Here is a 24,064-nt window from a genome sequence, read left to right on the forward strand (position 1 = left end):
GAGTTTTGAATAACCTCATGTACTCTGCTCCTCTTTGAAAGTGTGCCAAGGGATGTTTTATGTCCATCTGAGAGGGCAGATGGGCCTCAGCAGTGCAGCACTCCCTGAGTGTTGCACTGGTGTCAGCCTTGATTTTTGTGCTCAAATCCTGGAGTAAGACTTAAACCCAGAGCCTTCTGATTCTAAGGCAAAAGTGCTACCAACTGAGCCACAGATGGGTCAAGAAGGACAAGGAAGGATAATTTATCTTTGTCACATTCAACTAGACCGTCATTTGTGATCTTGCTCAGAGCCGTTTTGGTATTGTGGCGGGGAATCAAGAAAAACTGGATGGTACTTAATCATTATTTTGTTGTAAGTTATTTTTTCACAAATGTATTCACTTTGTGGCCCACTTCACGCATTTCTCCTGTGCTCACAGACCTACTTTGGCTACTAGTTAAGCAGCATCTCATCTTTAACATTTTCACCCTTGATTTCAAACCCCTCCATGGCCTTGTCCCTCCCCATCTCTTCGATGATCTTCAGCCTTACAGTCCCCCAAGATCTCTGTGCTCCCTCAATTCTAGTTTCTTGAACATTTCCAATTTTAACCGCTCCACCATTGTTGCTTCAGCTTCCAAGGCACAAAAGCTCTGGAATTTCCTCAAATTTCTCTACCTCTCTTTTCTCCTTTAAGGCACTCCTTAAAACATACTTCTTTGATCAAACTTTTGCAATCTGCCCTAATTCTCCTCATGTAACTCAATGTCAAATGTTTTGATTGATCATGCTTGTAAAGCCTCCTGAGACATTTACTACATTAAAAGTGCAATCAAAATGTATGTTGTTGTTTCATTGTACTATTTTAACTTTCTTCTTTCTTGTAGATGCAACTGGCAGGAGCTCAGGAACTTTGAGGGCAGTTACTGAAATTCGTATCCTTTCAACATTTGCAGACTTTTTTTTAACTATTAATCAAAGAAAAGTTATTAATTTGTTGAAACTGAGACATTTAACTCTGGCTCTAAGCAAAAAAATTGTTGTAGGCTTAGATTTTGTTTTGTTTAGTTTTAGAATAATATTTTGAAGCTAAGCCTGTTTAAAAGCTGTATGAAGCCAAACATTGTGTAATTATTGTAATTGCATTATTGTAATAAGATGAAAAGACTCATGAGTTGACCTATTCTAAAGGTGCATTAAAAGATCACAAACTGAGAGCAGTCAGCTATAACCCATAACGATAATGGACAATACAAGCTTTTCTATTTCTTGGGGAAAGTATTACCACTAGATGGCAAGAGCTGCACATGCTATAACATTTTAAAAATGTTTACTTACTGTTGAAAATTGACTACATTGAGAGAGAACAGAAGGTGCACAGTTAAACTTTGTATTCAGTTATTAAGCTTTTCATGGCATACTAGTTGCTAAATGCTGCAATTGACTTGGTCCTTAACAAGCTTGTACAAAGCTGTACAACTCAGAAACATTTTCAAAGAATTTCCTTATTTCAACTACATACAGTCCAAAGCATTAGATGATGTATGTCCTGTAATTAATTGCCTAGTAATACTGCCTTTCTTCAAATTAAAGGCTGGTTAGAAAATATATGACTATATGTGGGAGAAGCAGAATAGAAAGTGTAACACTAATAGCGAAGTGAATGTTGGATAGAATACTTTTCAAAATGTAACAACTTACTAACAATGTTGCAAAAGCGTAACTTAGAAACATGAGATTCCTGAGAAAGCAATTTCATTAATGGGAATGAAAAAAGCCATCAATTACAACACTCTGACAGATTAATTTTTAACACCTCTCAAGCAGCTAACAAATCACTTAACTGGTATAAATGTTGCAAAGTATGTTAATCTAGCTGTGGAGTATGCAGTATTTGTGGAAAATAGATTAACAGCAATTTCAAAAAGACCATTTTTACAATCTAAGTCTTGGAGGCACTGATTACCGTTGTAATGGATGACTTTGAATACCTGAGGATAATTCCCAGCAAAGGAGATAATAAACATGATAGAAAATCACAGATAGTCAACCATAAGACATAGGAGCAGAAATTAGGCCATTCGGCCCATCGAGTCTACTCCGCCATTCAATCATGGTTGATAAGTTTCTCAACCCCATTCTCCCGCCTTCTCCCTGTAACCTTTGATCCCCTTACCAATCAAGAACCTATCTATCTCGGTCTTAAATACACTCAATGACCTGGCCTCCACAGCCTTCTGTAGCAATGAATTCCATAGATTCACCACTCTCTGGCTAAAGAAGTTTCTCCTCATCTCTGTTCTAAAAGGTCTTCCCTTTTCTCTGAGGCTGTGCCCTCGGGTCCTATTCTCTCCTACTAATGGAAACATCTTCCCCACGTCCACTCTATCCAGGCCTTTCAGTATTCTGTAAGTTTCAATCAGATCCCCCCTCATCCTTCTAAACTCCATCGAGTATAGACCCAGAGTCCTCAAACGTTCCTCATATGTTAAGCCTTTCATTCCTGGGATCATTCTCGTGAACCTCCTCTGGACCCTCTCCAGGGCCAGCACATCCTTCCTGAGATACGGGGCCCAAAATTGCTCACAATATTCTAAATCTGGTCTGACCAGAGACTTATAAAGCCTCAGCAGCACATCCCTGCTTTTATATTCCAGTCCTCTCGAAATAAATGCCAACATTGCATTTGCCTTCCTAACCACCAACTCAACCTGCAAGTTAACCTTAAGAGAATCCTGGACTAGGACTCCCAAGAGCCTTTGCACTCCAGATTTCTGAATTCTCTCCCCATTTAGAAAATAGTCTATGCCTCTTCTTCCTACCAAAGTGCATGACCTCACACTTCCCCACATTGTATTCCATCTGCCACTTCTTTGCCCATTCTCCTGACCTGTCCAAATCCTTCTGCAGCCTCCCCGCCTCCTCAATACTACCTGTCCCTCCACCTATCTTTGTATCATCTGCAAACTTAGCCAGGATGCCCTCAGTTCCTTCATCTAGATCATTAATGTATAAAGTGAAAAGTTGTGGTCCCAACACTGACCCCTGCGGAACTCCACTAGTCACCGGCCACCATCCTGAGAAGGACCCCCTTATCCCCACTCTCTCTCTCCTGCCAGACAGCCAATCTTCTATCCATACTAGTACCTTGCCTCTAACACCATGGACTCTTATCTTACTGAGCAGCCTCCTGTGCGGCACCTTGTCAAAGGCCTTCTGAAAGTCCAAGTAGATAACATCCATTGGCTCTCCTTTGTCTAACCTACGTGCTGCCGCGTAATACATGCATGGGCATGAAACAAAGTAGTTGTTATTTATGATGCCAGAAACACTACTAACACTCAGAAATGTTATAGCAAGTAAGATGGGAGAAGCAACAATAACAGGACTATGAATATTAGGTTATGCATAGCAATATAGGAAAGGGAACATATTGTAGGAATTAAATCCATGGGCCAGTTTTTTTAATAAAATTCATTCTCTGGATATAAGTATCACTGGTAAGGCCAGTATTTATTATCCATCTCTTGTTGCCCTTGAGAAGGTGATGATGAGTTGCCTACTGAACCGATGCAGTCCTTGTGTTGAAGGTACTGCTACAGTGCTGTAGGGGGGGAAGTTTCAGGATGTTGACCAAGCAATGATGAAGATTCAGCAATACATGTCCAAGGCAGATTGGTGTGTGACTTGGACGGGAGCTTGGAAGTGATGGTGTTCTCATCCACCAGCTGTCCTTATCCTGCTAGATGATAGAGGTCAGAAGTTTGAGATATGTTGTCAAAGATAGATTGGTGAGTTGCTGCACTGCATCCTTTGGATGATGCACACTCCAGTCAGGTGCACCAATGTTGGATGTTAAAAGTGATGGATAGGTTATCAATCAAACTAAATGCTTTGTCCTGGATAGTGTTAAGCTTTTTGAGTTTTGTTGCAGCTGCACCCATCCAGGCAAGTGTAGAAAATTCCATCACATTCCTGACTTATGCCTTGTAGGTGGTGAAGTGGCTTTGGCGAGTCAGAAAGTGAACCACTTGCCACAGAGTACCTAACTTCTGAGCTCCTGTAGCAGTCACAGCATTTATGTGGCTGGCCCAATTGCATTTCTGTTCATAGGCAACCCCAAGCTGTGGATATAAAAACAGAAAATGCTGGAAATACTCAGCAGGTCTGCCAGCAACCATGGAGAGAAAAATAGAGTTAATGTTTCAGGTTTGTAATCTTAAACCAGAAATCTGATATTGTTTGATAATACTGTTGTGGACTGTTTCCATCACTTTGCTGATGATTGAGGGTAGGTTAATGGAATAGTAATTGGCCAGGTTGCATTTGCCTTGATTTTTGTGACCATTTTCCACATTGTTGGTTAGATACCAGTTTTGTAGCTGTACTGGAACAGCTTGGCTAGAGGCACAGCTAGTTCTGAAACATAGGTCTTCAGCATTATAGCTGGGATGTTACTTGCTGTAGTGCATGTTGTAGATGGAATTCTAGTGACCATCAGAGTTCCTACCAATTACCCAACTGCGCATATGAAGTGAAAGGAATATCATTCCCTAAATTTTCAGGTGGTTCCTGCCACACAAATGTAAGTTGCACCCAGAGGACAACCATGGTGCTGTTATTATGTATCAGTCCACGATGCCTCTACTGTTTGAAGGTCAGAAGAGAATGAACTGACAACCTTTGAGAGACAAGTGCTGTCCTTGGGGGTTTAGAGCAACTACAATGAGATCCAAGTTACTGTTGAGTAGATGATGCGTATTCTAAAGGATCTATTGCTTGAATCGCTTATTGAGGAGTGGTGGTGTTTATTTAACAGTCCAGCAGAAATCTTTAAAGCCATCACTGTCTGCCTAAGGCCCTTCAGTTTTGCTGTGCAATAGTAATGCACCTGTTAAGGAACTTGGAAGTGGATGAGAAAGAGAAGAAAAAGAAAAAAAATGCAGGGCTAGGGGGAAAAAGCAAGGGAGTGGAATAATTGTAAAGTTCTTTCAAAGAGCTGGTGCAGGCACCATGGACTGATTGGCATTATTCAATGCTGTATGACTCTATGATAAGGAGGATGACAGGGATAGAGGGAGGATTGTACTAGCCTTTCGGATCTATTTCCGGTAATAGGCACAACCTGAATTGACAAAATTTGGTTTTACAAAGAAAGCCCACTTTTTAAACTTGTTTCTGTATCTTTCTATATTCAATCAAGTGAACCCATTCCCTTTCTCCCTGCAACATTTGTAGAGAGCAGTTTTCTTCTTTATTTCACTTTAATTTTTTTCTATATCCATTTGGGGTTCTTTTTATTTAGCCTGAGATTTCTTATTTATCCTGTACTCTTAATGTTACTTCTTCAAAGGCATTCCAGTTTTTCCTCTATTGTAATACTGTTCATTTTGTTGATATCTGAAGATGATAATCTGCAAAATAAAATGTGGGGAAAATGAACTGTGGGGCCTCACTGTATATCCTGTCATCCTGTGGCACAATGTGTTGGAATTTGATACCCGAGCACCACGCCACTTGATTAGTAAGGGGAAAAATGTGCCGACAGTGGGAATATGCTGCTCAACCTGCATGTGAGAACAAAATAATGAGGTTGTGCAATATATTATGAAAGTCACATTGATTCTTGTCTTAACCATTTTATCAATTAGATCTAAATGTTTATGGATTCTTTTTAGCTTCTTTATACAGAGAAGAACTTTGTGATTTGTTCCCCGACTGGCTCCGGAAAGACTGTAATGTTTGAACTAGCCATGGTCAGGTTACTGATGGAAGTTCCAAGGCCGTGGTCTAATATAAAAATTGTATACAGTAAGTTTAATATGAAGAATTCTGTTGATTCTTTTTATCTAAGACTGAACATATCATTTTCCTATCACCATTTTAGAAAATCGATACAAGAAACAAAGTATAATACTGTATTTCTAATTATTGATTATTAGTTCAGCTAGCTTATTTATTACTGAAATAACTAAAATAGTTTGTCACATATAATTTGTACATAGAATGGATTGTAAATAATACAGCATAAAAATGGCCCAAGTGTGAGAATGGATTTTTTAAAAATATTTTGGAATATTGTGTTATTTTGTAAAGGTGTGTGTGTTTAAGTTTTTTTTGTTAATAAAACTTTTACTTGTAATTTTTAAAAACACAAGTATTACTGGACCTCTTGCTGCTGAGATTGGCACGTCGCCTTCTCGTTATTAGAATATAAAAAGACTGTGGCCTATAGGCCAAGTTTCTTTCTGGGATTTGGTTTGTGCAGCAATTAACATTGGCTGTGGTCATAACACAACCACTATTATAACCCTTTTTGAGATAAGAATAATTTGCATTGATAAAGCACATTATTTGGTGTCTCAAAGCACATCACACCTGTTATTCTGAGGTGTGGGAACTGTTTTGTAGATTAATTCAGTACCCATTTTGCATATCAGAAGTTTCCACAAATAGCGGTGGGCTGAATGACTAGTTAATCTAGTTTCAAAAGTATGAGTTGATAGAGAAATGCTGTTGAGAACAGAATAACAGATAAGTTCCATGGGATCCTTAAAGCCCACCTGAACTGTAGATGAGCCTCAGTTTAACATCTCCACTGAAGGATGGCACCTTGAACAATGCAAAATTCCTTTGGTACTGAACAGGCAAATCACTGTCAATCATATGCTGAGACCCTGAAATGGATTGAACCCACAATTTTGTGGGCAAGGGTTTAAACTAACTACTTCTATCAAAATAGGAAATGATTCTTTCTAGGGATTCATTTTACCATGAACAGTGCTCCTCATTTACATTTATTTCATCGCTGCAGTTTGTAGAAGAAATCTACTGTTTCTGATTTTGTTTATTTCTTAACTGAGCTTCCTGTAAAGGTTGTTGATTTAAACATTGCCTTGTGTGTGTTTGGATACCACTGTGGGTAAACAGATTATTTTTAACATATTGAAGGATTTTAAATCATGCTGTGCAATGTAAGCAGCAAATACTTATTGCATTTTTGCCTAGGTTTTCAAAATTCTATTTATAGGTGGCATTAAACCATTTATTCTAAACTGGGGAAAGCTGCAATTCAAGTAAAAGATAAAGTTATTTTAAATAATACTTGTGTTTGTACACTGAGTAAACTAGCAGAGCTTCAAAGCCTAAATGAGGAGTTGTGTATTAGCGTGGATGTTACCTACTCAAAAGTTGTTGTAAGTAGCTTTTATTAAAATAATATACATTAAATACTCAGTTAAGCTTATTGAGAAATGCAGTCTGATGGCTTCCATGCTTAATCCTTTGATCAGATTACAAGTCTAAGTTGCAAAACTGACTTAACTACACTGAAATTGACAACAAATTTTTAGGTTAATTTTACTTGTATATGTCATCACTCTCCATTTAAATTATTCACTTTCCCCTTCCGTCTCAGAAGGTGAGTTGACGATTTGCTTTAAGATTTTGGCATACGAGCTCTTCAACCAGCTGGCAAAAGAAGATTGCAAAGAGGCTAGGTTGAATCGCCAGCCATTTTTATTAAATTTTCTTCCCTCTTGTGGGCATGGGGTAGTATCCTCCCAGATTTGCACTAAGTGCGGTACTGGGCAGGAAAAAGGACATTTACCCGCTGAACCTCAATGGCGCTGTATTGTCCCAATCCTGCCTCATTAATCATGCAATCCCAGGAAATACTTCAATTCACTGGCGGGCGGCCTCCAATTTGCCCGGCAGGCTATCACCTTGCCACTTCCTCACACCAGGCACCATATTTAAAGTGCAGCTACGCCTCTTTGTGCTTCCAGCCCAGGACTGCTGCACAAAGGATATGGCCCCGAAAGGCAAGAAGACTGCAGCCACCCCCCCGATTCAGTGATGCATCCCTGAGATGCCTTCTGGACACCGTAGGAGCCCGCCGTGATGTCCTCTACCCCCACTCTGGTCGCAGGAGGCCCATCAGTCTCACCACTCAGGCTTGGGAGGTGTGGCAGTAGTGGTCAGTATCAACATTGCACAGAAGAGGTTCACCATCTAGTGCAGAAAGAGAATGAATGATCTCATCCATTCCGCCAGGGTTAGGCAACCATCTCATCACTCTAAACTCTCACACTCAAAAGCCCATCACACATTCACTGGCATCTCACTCACTGCCAGCTGAAGGGACATCACTGCTCACACTCTCTCATACACCTCACATCTTCACCTGGCCTCATCTCCTCTGGAGACTGCCACCTCAGCTCTCACCCTCTTGAGGCCAAGCACAAATCAACATGTGTCCCCAAACACACCTGGGATACACCCCTTCCCCACTAATGCCCCTCGCCCTGCAGCCTCTTCCTTTGCCTGAGGCCACTTCTCCCCCTTCCCCAAGCAAGCCATAACCCTGCAGCTATTGAAAAGCCACCCTTCCTTTACAGCTGGTCCCATAAGTAAAGACAGGTCCGTGAGCACCCGTAAAAGTGATGTGGTGCTGCCTGCGAAGCCAGGCGCTGATGACCGCAAGTGCTGCCCAAAGCAAGGCAAACAAGCCTCAAAGTCCTGAGTGAAGTGCAGCTCGCCAGGTGCACGTTGCTTATGTTCAGTTGTGAAACACATCCTCATGCAATCACGCCGGATGATCCAGCGTGGGGGGATGGTTCTGGCTTATAATGATTTACAGATGTATTAAAATGAAGTACCCAACATCGAGCGGCATCGTGAAACCAATTTTTGGCCATCCCACCATTATGTCCACTCACATTTGCCATGACACTTGACGCCAACAGGCACGGAAAAATCCACCCATAGTTTCAACAAATCTTTGCTCTTAAATTACATGGCTCAAGTCAATAAATTGCCTTTTTGACCTGAACCTATTGATTCCTATTATGCCAAAGCATAGTACAATGGTAGAGTACACCAGTCTGAGGTAAATTGTTATTTTAAACAAATATTGAAATAATTTTGCCTACTTTTCTTGCAGTGAATACATTGCCCCGACAGCTTATAGCATGACCATTTTTACAACAGCAATAAGTAATTAAACTTGCATCCTTTGGCACTTGTTAGAGGCAGGGTAAAGAAGGTAATTTGGAGAATAATACTGAGCTCCAAAGTGGGTACAGTAATATACAGTGAGCAATAAGCTTATTGTGCATCATCTGTTAATTTTAGAGGAAACTTTCCCAATTTGTTTCCATGACTTTCCTTTAAGATATATGATGAAATCTTTCATTTTCTTAGTGGCTCCAATCAAGGCCTTATGTAATCAGCGACATGAAGATTGGAAAGAAAAGTTTGGACCTATTGGACTGAACTGCAAAGAGCTCACTGGAGACACAGAGATGGATGACTATTTTGAGATTCAAGATGCCCATATTATCATAACTACTCCCGTAGGTGTCTGCCCTGAACAGTTCAGAGTAAACAGTACTAAATATTTAAAAATATGTAAATGTGATATATGCTAAAGGAGGTGTTTTGGAAGCAGCAACTGGTCATGAGAAAGTTTATTTAAGTGGAACGTTAAAATACCAATTTATTTTCCTAGCATTCATTATTGTTAAATTTAAAAAAGAACTTGCAATTATTTAGGGCTTTTTGTGGCATCAGGACATCCCAAAGCACTTCACAGTTAATGAAGTACTTTTGAAGTAACAAAATGGGATAATATCTTATAAAGCAAACATTCTCCCTATTACAGTTTTCACATTAAGAGTGTTCTAATTTATATTTTGAAACATGGCTAAAGTATTTCGAGACAATAGAATAACATTGTACAAGCAAACAACATTTAGGGGAATCTCCAGAAATACAAGAATGCCATTATTGAATCGTGGAAATTTACAGCATAGGAAGCAGTCACTCAGCCCTTATGCCTCTGCTGGTTCTCTTTAAGAACTATCCACTTAATCCATTCACCAGGACTTCCTCTATACCGGTTTAATTTTTTTTCTCTTTTAAATATTTATTCATTTCTCTTTTTATAGATTGTACTTCCACCACTGTTTCTGCTTGGACATTCCATATCCTAACAACTGAAGCAAAATAAAATTTAACCTCTCCTATTTTTGTAATCTTAAATTTGACTGCCGACTGGAAACATTTTTTTCCAGATTGCTTCTCATAATTTGAAACTTCTGTTAGATCTCCCTCTACCCTTCTTTAACATAATGACAAGAGCCCCAGTTTCTCTTGTCTCTCCATATTGACAAAACCTATCATCCTTGGTATCATCATGGTGAATTCCTTCTGCACTCTCTTCATGTCTTTGGCATCTTTTGTAAATAAAAGGACACAATATTTTAGCCAGGGGCTAATCAATGATTTATATTGGTTTAGCATTACTTCTTTGCTTTTGTACTCTGTATTGCTATTTATATCCTGCCTGTTTTTGCTTTGCAACTTAATCAACGTTAAGAGTACATCTGTGTAACCAAGTCCAGATTACTTATATAAATATATATATTGAACAGAGTAATGATCCCAAAACTGATCCTTGGTGTTTACATGCCTCCAGTTTGAAAAATGTCCATTGACCACATTCTCTGTTTGGTGTCCTTCAACTAGATGCTTATCCATTCTGCCACATTCCCTTTAATACTGTAATCTTTCATTTTATCAGCAAGTTTCCTGAACAACACCTTTTCAAACACCTTTGAAATATCTGTAACCTTTCCATTATAAATACAATTTATCATTTTCTCAAGGAACTCTCTTAAATGTGTCAGACATAACTTGCTTTTTACAAATCCATGTTGAGTGCTCTTAAATAACCTGTGTTCTCCCAGGTGAGTATCAATTTATATTATGGCATCTAGTAGCATACCAATTACCCATGTTAGACTAACTATAGTTACGTGTTTTATCCTATTAATACTTTTCGAACCGAAGTGTTACATTGACAATCCTCCAGTCCTCTGGTACAACTCCAAGGATATTTGAAAGATTGTGGTAAGAGCTTCTGCCATTTGCTCTCTGACCTCCCACGGCAATCTATGCCATTAAGGCCTATTGACTACAATGTGTTTTTTGACATCAGTATTGCATAAATCTCTGCCTTTGCAGGAACAAGATGGCATAACAAAACACCAGTAAGCAAATGTTTGTAAATTTAGCTAAATTAGAAGTTTTATGTTTCTTATTACAATTTATAAAAACTGTCAATGTCTATGCAGTATTTACATTTCCTAGTTGTAAAATATATATTGAGGCATGGAGTGATAGGAAAATAAAATACTGGATGCTGGAAGTCTGATATAAAAACAGAAAATGTTGGAAGCACTCAGCATGTCTGGCAGCATCTGTGGAAAGAGAAACAGAGTTAATGGGCAGAATTTTGCCCTTGATAGGCGATCGCTGCTGCCGAAACGGTGCCCCGCCGCCATTTTAAGTGGGCGGGCCAATTAAGGGCCACCCGACAGGAAGCGCACAGCGCTTCCTATGCGGAGGGGAGAGGGATTCCCCAACTGTCAAGAGTGTGCACGAAAGAGCGCACATCTCCCTGAGACTAAGTGCTGCCTCAGGGAGATCACTGACAGTGTTTCAAACTTCAAAAATAGAAAAATAAAAAAATTATTAACATGTCCCCCTCATGTGACACATGAGATGGGACATATTAATAAATGTCACATAAACTTTCGAGTTTTTTAAAACAGACATGAAACCTCATCCTGCAGGTGGATGAGGTTTCATGTTTTTTCAGAAGCCCGCTGGGGCTCCTGGCCTGCCCGCCAGCCTTAAGGTTGGACGGGCCGGGCCTTTAATTGGCTTAATTATCCTGTCAATGGCCTCAATTAGCCATTGACAGGTCGGCGGGTGGACAGCTAATCGCGCTGTCCGCCTGCGTCATTTTCGCGTCGGCAAGCGGGCCCCGTCCCCAGCTGCCGACGGAAAAATTCTGCCCAATATTTCAGCTCAATTATCTTTTGTCAGAACCTGTTTGCACCCATTTGACAAAATTACATGTACTCCAAGAAGGTTATAACTTTTCTAATCAAAAGTTTTAATAGTGCACTTGATATAGAAATGTGTTTGGCCCTTTTGTGCTCACATTCTAAATATATTTTTCTAAGGAAAAATGGGACACCATGACCAGAAAATGGAGAGATAATTCATTAGTGCAGCTTGTGAGGCTTTTCCTTATCGATGAGGTAAACGTCTATATCTTACCTAGTAGATTTTATAGCTTTTTTAGCTAGTGGATTGTGAAATTATAGCTTACTGCTTTTTGACTGGATTAGCAATGTTTTTACTTCTAAGGAATTGTGGACATTCAGTATGCAAAGATGTTTTAAAGAAAATGCATGTCATTTTACTCACATTGGACTTTTAGTGCTGTTTTTTACGTATTGAAGTGACAAACGCCTATTATTCTAGGTACATGTTGTGAAGGATGAATGTCGTGGTGCAACTCTTGAAGTTGTAGTTAGCAGAATGAAAACAGTTCAGTTAGCTATCTCACGTGTGTCTAATCAACCTGACAATAAAACGTTGAGATTTGTAGCAGTTTCCGCAACAATTCCTAATGTTGAGGATGTAAGTCTATTCACATCATACCAGATAAATTTAATGTGCCATGAATGAAGCAGTGCCATTTTTCATGATATCCATGAACATTTTACTGTATTTGTGCGTCTTTTGTTCTACTTCCTAAGATTGCAGAATGGTTATCAGATGGTAGAGGACCGGGAATTTCCATGAAGATAGATGAAAGTTATCGACCAGTAAAGCTCCGCAAAGTTGTTCTTGGATTTCCTTGCTCTAATACTCAAACTGCATTCAAATATGACTTGTCTCTTAATTACAAAATAGCTGGCGTTATACAGACATACTCTGAGCAGAAACCTACTCTGGTGGTATTTATTATTTTAATTCTTATTCAATTCTTAATTCTTTTACCAATAGTTAGTAATGTGTTATTAAAAGTTTAAAAATCACCTTTCAGTTTTGTGCTACAAGGAAAGGTGTGCAACAGGCTGCATCCATACTTGCAAAGGATGCCAAATTTGTCATGACCCTGGAACATAAGCAAAGGTAATATTTTTCTCTTGAGTCATTTTGAAGTATAGACTTGAAGTTTGGTATGGTGAACTTGCAAATTATTGAGCTTGAAAGAAATCTCAAACTACAGTACAACACTGTGACGTATTTTGATGTGATAAAATAGTAAGCAAATACAAATATATACAAAGTTTGCATGAAGCCACTTTTAATAATTCTATTTTGGGACTAGTTTTACTTACCACCAAAATGTTAGCTACTAAACAGAAACTGGCATGATCAAAACTTGAGACAAAAAATTTATTTTTTGTCACATTAAACTCTTTTTATACATCTTGTATTTTGGCTGGATGTAAGATAGATAAAATATTGTGTGCTGTGTGATTTGTTAAGCAACTTGTTCCAGAAGCACCTGTGATTTTTTTTGCTTGTAAGGATATCTTCTACAGAAATAAGTTTTAAAAAATGTAATGGAGTGAAGAAGATCTTGCATAAATTCTCAAAGATAAAGCTATTGTGGAGCTGGTGGATTGTTCCTTTAACTCCTGTAAAAGATAATGCAATACTACATCTCTCTTAAATATTGTAGACTAGTATGACTAATGTACCTTTTATTTGCATTGTAACTTATAGTGTTAAAGATATAATGATCCTCTATTTTTAAAAAAGACCTTTTTTCTTTGATTTAAGCAAATAATTTTCTGAATTTATTCACACATCTAACTCTTTTAAATTCAATAGATTGCAAAAATATACAAACTCAATAAAGGATACAAAGCTTAGAGGTAAGATATTTATATTTTGAATAGTTAAATAAAGAAATGTGTGTATTTAATACTAAGTGAAATTTATGCATGAATTTTAATAGATCTGTTAATATATGGAGTTGGTTATCATCATGCTGGTATGGATCTGTCCGATAGGAAAGCTACTGAAGCTGCTTTCACTGCAGGAGATGTGCCAGTACTTTGTAAGTCATATTTTGTATCATCTTTGAGATTAGATATTATTTTTCTTGTTCAGCTAGTTTTGTTTAAACTGATTTCATATGGCTTTTATATTGGATAGCTTCTTAGCTTCAGAATCACCAAACATTCAAGGAAGTAATCCTCATCAACAAACAAAAACAAAAACACCTGGAAAAACTCAGCAGATCTGACAGCATCTGCGGAGAGGGATACAGTTGACGTTTCGAGTCCATATGACCCTTCATCAGTTCTGATGAAGGGTCATACGGACTCGAAATGTCAACTGTATCCCTCTCCGCAGATGCTGTCAGACCTGCTGAGTTTTTCCAGGTATTTTTGTTTTTGTTCTAGATTTCCAGCATCCGCAGTATTTTGCTTTTATCTGAAGTAATCCTCATGTCCACCATCATCTGGATCTTTTCCTGCGCAATACCTTGGAGAGTGATAGTGAGACTCGGATTGCAATAGGGATCCTTACTCTGAGCTTCACTTACCAGAATATATTGTCTACTGCCATGTGACTTCCTTCTTTTCAAAAGCTGAATTGAATATACACTATCCGACCAATACTCAGGCTGTAAACCAAAAAATGGTTGATATAAATAGATCAGATAAATAAGCACTAGACAATGCGGCCCAATTTCGGGGACCAATGTCCTGAACTCCAAGGACATGTGAAAAATGTCTGAACTCTAAACTGTGTTGGACCATTTTTAAGGTGCCTGAGTAGCTGCCTGAAAGAAGCATTAGTTCCTTGCATATGCTACCGAGCGGTCTGAAGATTTTGGGCCTTTCAGGGCAATTGGATTCCCCTAATGAGAACAGATGCTGACCTGCTCCACTTAGGTTTTCTGGATGTGATATGGCCTAGCTGCCAGTTGCCATTCATAGGTTAATTTATTTTATTTTAAATTGGAGCTAAAGGGAGCAGAAGTAGGCCACCAGAATTCCACACCACAATCGATGGTTCCAGACAGTATGCCTCCCAGTCCCCCGCGCTTGGGAACCTAGCTTGGGCTTGTGACTTGGGCAACAAGAAATTCGATTCTGCAGTTGGGCAAGCTGCCTGTGGAAATGAGACAAATACTGGTGCAATGGATACAGGCAGCTCACTATGATTATTTAGGTGAGAACCAAGGACCACCTAACTCCTTTTAATTTTGATACTTTTGGTTGAATATTGGACAGGACACTCTCAGGCCTGTGGCTATATTCCATTTTGCTCCCCTGTATTCTAGCGCTAGCCCCTGTGAGGGATAGTTTGTGCCAAGAATGCTTTTATCTGCCCAGGCCATTGAAATTGGCTACAGCTGTGCCTGTCCAGCTTCAAGGCGGGGGTGTTAGGAAAATCAGACCTGCCAACTCCACCAAGCTAATTTCTTCAATAATGTCTTTAGTGCTACCATTCAGGCAAAATAACTAAAGATGTGTTGATTTGTTTTTATACTTCAACTAGTTTTGGGGCAATGACTAACAATTGTTTTGGTATCGTTTTGTTACAGTTACTACTAGCACTTTAGCTATGGGAGTAAACTTGCCAGCCCACTTAGTGGTAATTAAATCTACAGTGCATTATGCAGGAGGAATGTTTCAAGAATACAGTGAAACCGATATACTTCAAATGATGGGCCGAGCTGGTCGACCTCAGGTAGATTTTGCAAAATAATAGGAGTGATGTGACAAATGGTGTTCTGCATGGATATATACTGGGGCCTCAGCTTTTCACCATAGATCTAAATTAACTGGATGAAAGAGTAGACAGTTGTTTATCCACGTTTGAGGATGACACTGTTGGTTGCATAGATGGGAAGAGGATCTTACAAAGTGACATAGGCAGACTAAAGAACATGGAGTTCAATGCAGGAAAGTGTGAAGTCATCTGCCTTGGACCTGAGAAATAAAAAATATAATATATTCTTAATCTTAGTTGCTAAGAGCTATGGCGGAGCAAAGGGATTTAGGTCCATGTATACAAATCACTGAAAGTTAGTACAGGTGTACAAAATACAATCAATAGGACTAATTTTGGCCTTTTTCTCCCAGTTAGAATTCAAAATTGAGGAATAAGTGTTGCAGTTATGCCTTAGTCATCTAAAGTAGTGCATTTAGTTTTGGGCACCATGCTGGGGAAGAAAGTACTGGTTTTGGAGGTAGTAGAGCCCAGATTTACCAGAATAATACTGGGATATAAAGTCTTAACTTATGAGGACAGGTTGCATGAACTTGGTTTATATTCCCGTGAGTTTGGAAGGTTGACCTAATCGAGGGATGGAATCGTCCAGTCCTGTTAGTGGCGGGCATCATGCAGGCGTGAATGGTTAATATGGCGAGAAGGCAAAATATCGGTTTTACACCGTTATGAAATCAATTTGCATTCATCCACTGTACGCATCAATGGCAGGCCGTGTTTCCCGCCGCTGCACTCGGGAACCTAATTTCAATACTTTAGCATCTCGTTATAAGCCCTGCTCACTTGAATCATCCCACCACGCTGGATCAACCTAATGTATATAAGCGACATTTAACTGGTGAGCTGCACTTCGCTCGGGACTTCAAGATTTGTTTGCATACCTTGCTTCGGGTAGCACTCGCGGTCATCAGTGCCAGGCTTTGCAGGCAGCACCTCATCACTTTTAGGAGGCTCACGGGCAGGCCTCTACCTACCAGACCAGCCATAAGGCGGACCTGGCTTTTCAATGGCTGCAAGGCTAGGGCTTGTTGCGGAAGGGGGAGAAGTGGCCTCTGACAAGGGAAAAGGCTGCAGGGTGAGGGGCTGTACTGGGGAAGGGGAGTATCCCAGGGTGTGTGTGTGGGAGTGTGTTGATCTGTGCAAGTGGCCTCGGGGGCTGAGGAAGTAGTCTCCAGAGGAGATAAGGCCAGATGGTGAAGGTGCGTGTGAGAGACTAAGTGGTGATGTCCTTTGAGCTGGTAGGAAGTGAGATGCCAGTGAATGTGTTATGGCCTTGAGTGTGTGAGTTTAGAGAAATGAGATGGCTGCCTTACCCTGGCAGCACGGATGAGACCATTCATCCATTTTCTGCACTGGATGACCGACCTCTTATGTGCAACATTGGCACTGACCACCCCTGCCACAGCCTCCCAAGCCAGAGTGGTGAGACTAATGGGCCTCCTGCGGCCAGAGCAGGGATAGTGGACATTGTGGCGGGCCTCCATGATGTCCAGAAGACATCCCAGGGATGTGTCACTGAATTGGGGGGCTGCACTCTTCTTGGCTTTTGGGGCCATGTCTTCACCAGTGCCCTCCTGGGCAGTAAGCATTGAGAAGTATGCGTGCGGCTGCAGTTTAAATATACGACCTGCGTGAAGAAGCGAAGAGGTTAACAGCATTGCAGGCAAGTCGGAAGCCGCCCACCAGCGAGATGGCGTGTTTCCTGTGGCAGCTAACAAGGCAGGAATGGGATGATACAGCACGAAAACCCGCCATTAAACCCGGTGGATAAAACAACTTTTTTCCTACCCGCTCCCACACTTGTGTAAATCTGGGACGATTCCACCCGAAATCCTGGAACTCCCTCTCTAACAGCACTGTGGATGTACCTGCACCACATGGACTTTAGCGGTTCAAGAAGGCAGCTCTCCACCACCTTCTCAAGGGCAACTAGGGATGGGCAATAAATGCTGGCCCAAGCAGTGAAGCCCACATCCCATGAATTAATTTTTAAATAAGTGTTTAAAATGATAAAGGGCTTGAATAAGGCAGGTACAGATCAACTATATCTCTGGTGGGAGAATTCAAGAACAAGGGAGCATAATCTTTAAATTAGAGCTAGGCTAGGTAAAAATTGCATTTTTCTTACAGTGTAATTAGAATCTGGAACACTCTAACGCAAAAGATTGTGGATTTTGGGTAATTAAAATTTTCAAACCTGATACCCATAGCTAACAAAATATATTGCTGTCAAAGGATATGGAACAAAAACAGTTTTTGTTTTCTTTAATATCTCATGGGATGTGGGCGTCGCTGGCAAGAGCAGCATTTGTTACCCATTCCTGATTGCCCTTGAACTGAGCAGTTAAGAGTAAACCACATTTCTGTGGGTTTGGAGTTACATATAGGCCAGACTGGGTAAGGATGACAGATTTCCTTCCCTAAAGGACATTAGTGAACCAGATAGGTTTATACAACGATTGATGATAGTTATCATGGTCACCATTATTGTGAGACTAGCTTTATATTCCAGATTTATTAATTGAATTTAAATTCCACCCGCTGCCGTGGTGGGATTTGAACCCATGACCCCAGAGCACTAGCCTGGGTCTCTGGATTGCTAGTTCAGTGACATTATCACTATGCCTCCTCAGGTAATTGGTGTTAAGGTACAGAGCAGCCATTATCTAATGCAGAGGCTCCTAAATGATTTTTTTTCCTGAGCCCTCCTTTTGAGATGCATGCCACATGTCTTTCTGCTGAAGGCCTCGCATCTATCCCAATCCCTTAACAAAAAAATGCTAATTAATAGAACGGCAGAAAAACTTGTTAGATTAAGAATTCTTGAGGCTTTGGCTCCAAGAAAATTTTGGGCCCCTTTACATCTGATCCATTAAAATGCAAATATATAGTAAAATGCAAGATAAAATTGGCCAGTACAGTGTTTTCACAATGCACGATCAAGGTTTTATGTATGTCATGGGACCCCAGTTTGTATTTGTTAATCCCGTCACAGTCTAATGGGAGTCTCATCCGTTGACAAAACCAGCAGTGTTAAAATTGTTGGTTGATAGAAGTGGAGAGGGAAACAGAGACCTTCATTTTCACAGAATCCCACTGATCAAATTTTGCTTAAATCTCCATTTGGTTCTTCTTGCCATGCCTTCCTGGCTGAGATTAGGAGATTGCTGTGTGAAGAACTGAATGCCCTAATTTTTTTCTAACATATTTATGTACTGTGCAATTAAAGTGTTTAATTTCGAAATGACCTTGTGATAGTCTACTGATCTGAAGATATTCTGCACCACAGACTCTTAGGAAATGGATCCCAGAAAATGCCTATATGAGTTACCACTCTGTTATGAATGAAGCGAAAGCTAGTTGTTGGGTATGTTGGAGTAGCAGGGTGGAAGTGGGAAGGACTGGCTAGGGTTGCCAACCCTATGGATTAGCTGAGAGTCTTCCAGAACTGAGGGTCAATCTGTCCAGCACTGCTATAAGCAGTCCTGGATAAAAGTACTTTTGACTGGTGGTTCATGTCTTTATAGTCCACAGTTACACTCTGAGGTTCTATTGATAGGTAAAACCTAAATCTCCTAATAATTGCTCAAAAGTCAGTTTTCAAAACCTACTTCAAACAGCTAAAGTCCACGCAGTAAGAATAGGCAGCCAGCAATATGGGACAATACCTTACAGCAGTGTCAAGTTTCAGCCATTAGAAAAAGAGAGAGACGTTCCAAGTCTTTATTTTTCATTCCTCCCTTCTATAGCCTTGAGTCCTGTTCTTATCTGATCTGTCAAAGGACGGTACTGATTTGATTTTGTAGAAAAAATACTGTTATACTTGTGTTTTGCTTTGATAGCAATCCAGTCTGATGCTTGATCTGTTGTGCACTACTGTTAGTTTATATTGGGGAGTTAATTGCACTTCTTGGAAAATCCTTGTGAGGGATTAAATGATATTTTTCAGCTTATATTCAGCACTGCCTATGGTAAATTGTGGCATTTGGTAAAGTGCTTGTGAGGGATTAAATAGTGTTGTTCAACTTATATTCAGCCTATGGTAAGTTGTGGCATTTGATAAAGTGATATCTCCTGATAACATAATTTGAATCAATGTGATCCTCCTTGTATTACAACATGCTGATTCTTCCTAAGGGTTTTAAGAAAAAATTTTGTTTTATGTACAGAATTAATTATTTACACAAGAAATCTTCAAGGAGACAATAGTGGGAAAGCAATCCTATCGGTGTTTTTTGTAGCAAAATGTTAAACAGGTTTACAAAAACTTCTGCTATTTCTAGCAAAATTTCAGAAAAACTATGGAAGAGCAATAGTGCACAAAAGTACTAGTGCTGACAGGGAAGAGTGACCAGAATTTGAACGAGTAGGGTTGTCGACCTTCCTGGAATGGCAGGGAGTCTACTGGAATCGGCATCAATCTCCAGGTGGCCAAAGAAACTAATCTGGGAGATTTTAAAACTGTATTTTAAACAAATCAGTCTCATAATTCTTCATTAGCAACCACCAAGAAGGGGAAGAAACTGTGGCTGCCGACATGAGGCAATGCCACGCCATGACATAACATCCGATGCAGAACCCACAATCAAATTCAAATCTTAAACAAAAAAAAGCAAGAGGACTCTGCCTGGAATTTCAGTGGGCTGCAATGGGACTGGGGGGTTTGAATTTAATTGAGGGATTGGCACGAGCAGCGAGCATTAATCTGAGGGCGCGAGCGGGGGTTCAGATCACTTCAGTTCATTAAGAACAGAGATGGAGAGAGAGAAAAAGAAATTTTCTCCTCCGTTTTAGCAGCATTTAATATCCCTGTTTGAAATCATGGTGTTGGATCTTGGCATTAAGTCCCTTAAGAGTGAGCAAAGCTGCTTTTTCCTCTAAACTTTAATCATTATTCACCCTCGCTGTAAATTTGTCCTGTCTGCCTAGCTAAAGTTGATTTGTTTTCCTCTCGTGTTCTCGGATCCCGCTTGCATCACGCCACCAGCTTTCATGACGTTAATTCCACTGACATCTCCCAGAATATGTCCAGCTAGAGTTGGCAACCCTGGTAGTAAGTTTTGTGCAGCCTGCAGAAGATTTCAAAATAATTTATAGATTCTAAACAGGGTTGTCCTGAAGGTATGAAGATGTGATCAAAGGTCACATAAGCAAACCTCCAGGAATACATCCAACAATATTTGGTAACCCTCAGGCTGGCAGGAATCCCCTGTGAGCTACCATGAATACCTAATGACCTAACCCAGGAAGCTGGGCTGAGATCATGGCAGGATCAAAGGAGTGGGTAGAAGAAATCTGCTGTTGGGGTGGGATCAGGAAAATCCAAGCCATTTGTATACGGCATGCATATGTATAAAAATATGAGAATGGTCTAAGCTCCTGAATATTTCTGTAATTTTCTTTCAGTTTGACACAACAGCCACAGTGGTTATCATGACAAAGACCCAAACAAAGGACAAGTACACACAGATGTTAGATGGAGCACATACCATAGAAAGCAGGTATCTTAATATATATGATTGGTTTAAACCACCTGTACAGAAAGCACATAGAAAATTATTTGTACAAAGAAGTAGTTCTAAATAAAATACTACTCCTGGTTAGAATACCATCACCTTTTGAACACACTTCCCTGTAGTTTATGTGTACAGACTCTGAGCAGATGAATGATCAAAGCTTTTATCTGTAGATTTTGTGTGGTTCAGGTTTTTGGAGGCAAGCCTTGCCAGGAGTTTGGACAAGAAATATATTAAGGTAAATAGGGAAAAGCTGAAAAATTCCTTTGTTGATGAAGAGCCTCCAAGTGCTCTACTTTCGGACTGTCAGTTGTAAATACATTTTAGACAAGATTTCAATTAGTGGTAATTGTGGTCATTCAGCTATTCATGCTTTGTTTTCAGCTCCACTGAGTTTGAACTTGGCATCAACAATAAATTAAGCAAGCCAATCATTAGAAACATGTATTAATCAAAATTAAGTATCTATACAGCACAACTAACTCTAACTATATGGTATGACATTGTCAGAACTGATAGGAAAATGATTCATTACATCAAAATAAATAAAGAATCCCAGATGAACTGATTAGATAATAGCCATGGTGGTGAAACAGACATGGCCTAGATTGCCTCAATTTTTGGCTCCTAAGTCACGCAACAAAAGATTGTTATTATGGGTAAATATACTGTCCTGAAATAAAACAACCTTATACAAAGTCTCATGTAAAGTATGTAAATGTTCTACTGAAGTCGAGGGGATCACAAAAATTGTATTCAATCAGCAAGCAAGAAAAGTAACGCCAGGAGGACCACTGTAGGTGAATCAGCAGAGAGAATCAGAATTAAAAATGACAAAGCTACTACTTTTGAAAAGGCTCTGAGTCATAAACCTCCTTCAGGCAATTTTAATCTAAATGTGTGATCAGTCACCCAATATTCTTGCATTCCTGTTTTGAAATTTTAATTGTCCCTGCATCTGAATCTCTCCTGCAATCTTGATTTTGGGGGGGGTGGGGGAATAATATCAAGTCCAATACAATATATTGCTGTTAATCATGAAAACTATTAACATATTTTAAAATGCTAAAAATTGATACAATTCTTTCCTGAATCTGTCCATAAGTATTGCATTTCATTGTCAACATGGTTGAGAGTTTAACCATGCATTCACTGTTCCCTCTAGGCTGCGCAGCAACCGGGAAGTTCCCATGCAAGCCAAAACAAGTTGGCCCCATTAATTAATAGTGCATGTGTGGACATCCAGAAAAAATAAAGGGCCCATGTACTTAAATGAATGGCTGCACACAGCAAAGAACAAATTAGAGGGAATGTTGCAAACTCTCTGAATGTTTTCTTTCCATTAATAAAGCATGTAGAGGTCAGTGACATACTGCTCAATGCTACAGATACTACTATAGGCACATATCAACACTGTGTGGGAATTAAACCTATGATTCTATGATTCTGCAAATTTGCAGGGCTACAGCGAGAGGGCTAGGTAGTGGGACTACCTAAATTGCTATAAGAACACAGGCATGGCCCCTGCCAGCTCTGAAGAAGAGTCAGGTGGACTTGAAACTTAACTATGTTTCTCGTTCCACAGATGCTGCAAGACCTGCTGAGTTTTACCAGCATTTTCTGTTTTTATTACAGGCAAGGACTTGGCAGGTTGAATGGCTTCTTTCTGTGCTGTAACCATTCTATGATTCTTTTTATTGTGCACTAGCAACTTCTGTCACTGGAGATGTAGTGCTACCAGTGCAGGGTCATGAGTTGGGGGAGACCCCTTTTGGATTGCAAATATTTTGTCCTCAACCGCATCTCAGGATCACAGAATAAATATAAATATGGAAGGTCCAGCCTATCTTATTTCCTCCATCCAGACGTATCGTAACGTTCCACTGCAGCATCTAATTGTTTCTTAAACAAATCCAGGGGCAGAATTTTATGGGCCCCTGGTTGAGTTCCTTGTCCCAGCTGAGGCCCTTAGGTGGCCAATTATTGGCCACTTAAGGGCCCCTTCCCAACTGACCTCAATTTTAAGGCTGGTGGGAGGAAGTGTCTCCATCAAGACCTCCCACCCAACACCCCCCCACCCCACCCCGGCCACCAGGTCTCCCCTCCCCTGCCCACCGTGAGACCCCTATACCTGGCTCTCAGACTTAGAATCTGCAGACTGCTGTAGTCCCAGCATTGGCCACAGTTCCCGTTGGCCCTTCTGGGGCTACAGACCTGCTGGCCAATCAGATTGGCCGCCAGGTCTCTGACATGGGACTGCCTCCCGAATGAGGGGCAGAAGTTTCCTCTCTAGCCAATTAATGTTCCTTGGAGACTCTTCAGGTAGTGGGACAGGAAACCCCACCACCTTTTAAATTCAGCTCAATAGCTCTTGCACTATTGGGAAATTTACGTCATATATTGATCACTCCATGTGAATTATTCCTGATACCCATTTTAAGATTATCATTTACCCACTTGTCTCTTGTCTCCTACCTCTGCTCCCACACTTTAATTTTAACTTATATTGTGGGTTAACTTTTTCCCATCTTGATACACTTACATACCTCTAAGCTCAGCTCTCAGGCATCTCTATTCCATGCTGAAAACCCCTAGTTTATCTGTCTTTCCTTTGAATTCAGATTTCTTGAATTAGTCAGTTCCAATGATATACCGCCTCTGACCTAAAACCTTCTTCACATGGAAGGCTTCCATGTTATTAGTCCTGGCTCATGCTCACTTCCTACCCACTAGATGGGAGAATAGTCCACACAGCTTTTCACCTCATAGTGGCTTCTCAACTGACTATGAACAATACCACCATAATCTTTTTTTATCTTATCAATGAGAAAGAAATAAGGAGACGGAATGCAGTGTAATTAAGCAATGTGCTGTTGCAGTGTTTCACAAACTAATGTTTAACATAATGAAGTGATATGTTAAAAGTTTAATCTTGTAATTGCTAA

The 24,064-nt window shown here is 40.0% G+C and overlaps 1 protein-coding gene across 1 annotated transcript in view; it reads left to right on the forward strand.

Annotated features, from left to right (window-relative positions):
- Window positions 1-24,064, forward strand: part of hfm1 (helicase for meiosis 1) — a 109,686-nt gene that overhangs the window by 7,194 nt on the left and 78,428 nt on the right. Inside the window, exons 4-15 of the mRNA XM_078561898.1 lie at window positions 870-917; window positions 1,454-1,524; window positions 5,661-5,793; window positions 9,187-9,338; window positions 12,018-12,095; window positions 12,322-12,480; window positions 12,600-12,800; window positions 12,890-12,978; window positions 13,687-13,730; window positions 13,814-13,915; window positions 15,416-15,561; window positions 21,010-21,104. Coding sequence (XP_078418024.1) covers window positions 870-917; window positions 1,454-1,524; window positions 5,661-5,793; window positions 9,187-9,338; window positions 12,018-12,095; window positions 12,322-12,480; window positions 12,600-12,800; window positions 12,890-12,978; window positions 13,687-13,730; window positions 13,814-13,915; window positions 15,416-15,561; window positions 21,010-21,104 — 1,318 coding nt within the window. The remainder of the gene's footprint in view (window positions 1-869; window positions 918-1,453; window positions 1,525-5,660; window positions 5,794-9,186; window positions 9,339-12,017; window positions 12,096-12,321; window positions 12,481-12,599; window positions 12,801-12,889; window positions 12,979-13,686; window positions 13,731-13,813; window positions 13,916-15,415; window positions 15,562-21,009; window positions 21,105-24,064) is intronic.

Source organism: Cetorhinus maximus, chromosome 17 (genome assembly GCF_964194155.1).
Source record: "Cetorhinus maximus chromosome 17, sCetMax3.hap1.1, whole genome shotgun sequence".
In the NCBI taxonomy this organism is placed as follows: domain Eukaryota; kingdom Metazoa; phylum Chordata; class Chondrichthyes; order Lamniformes; family Cetorhinidae; genus Cetorhinus; species Cetorhinus maximus.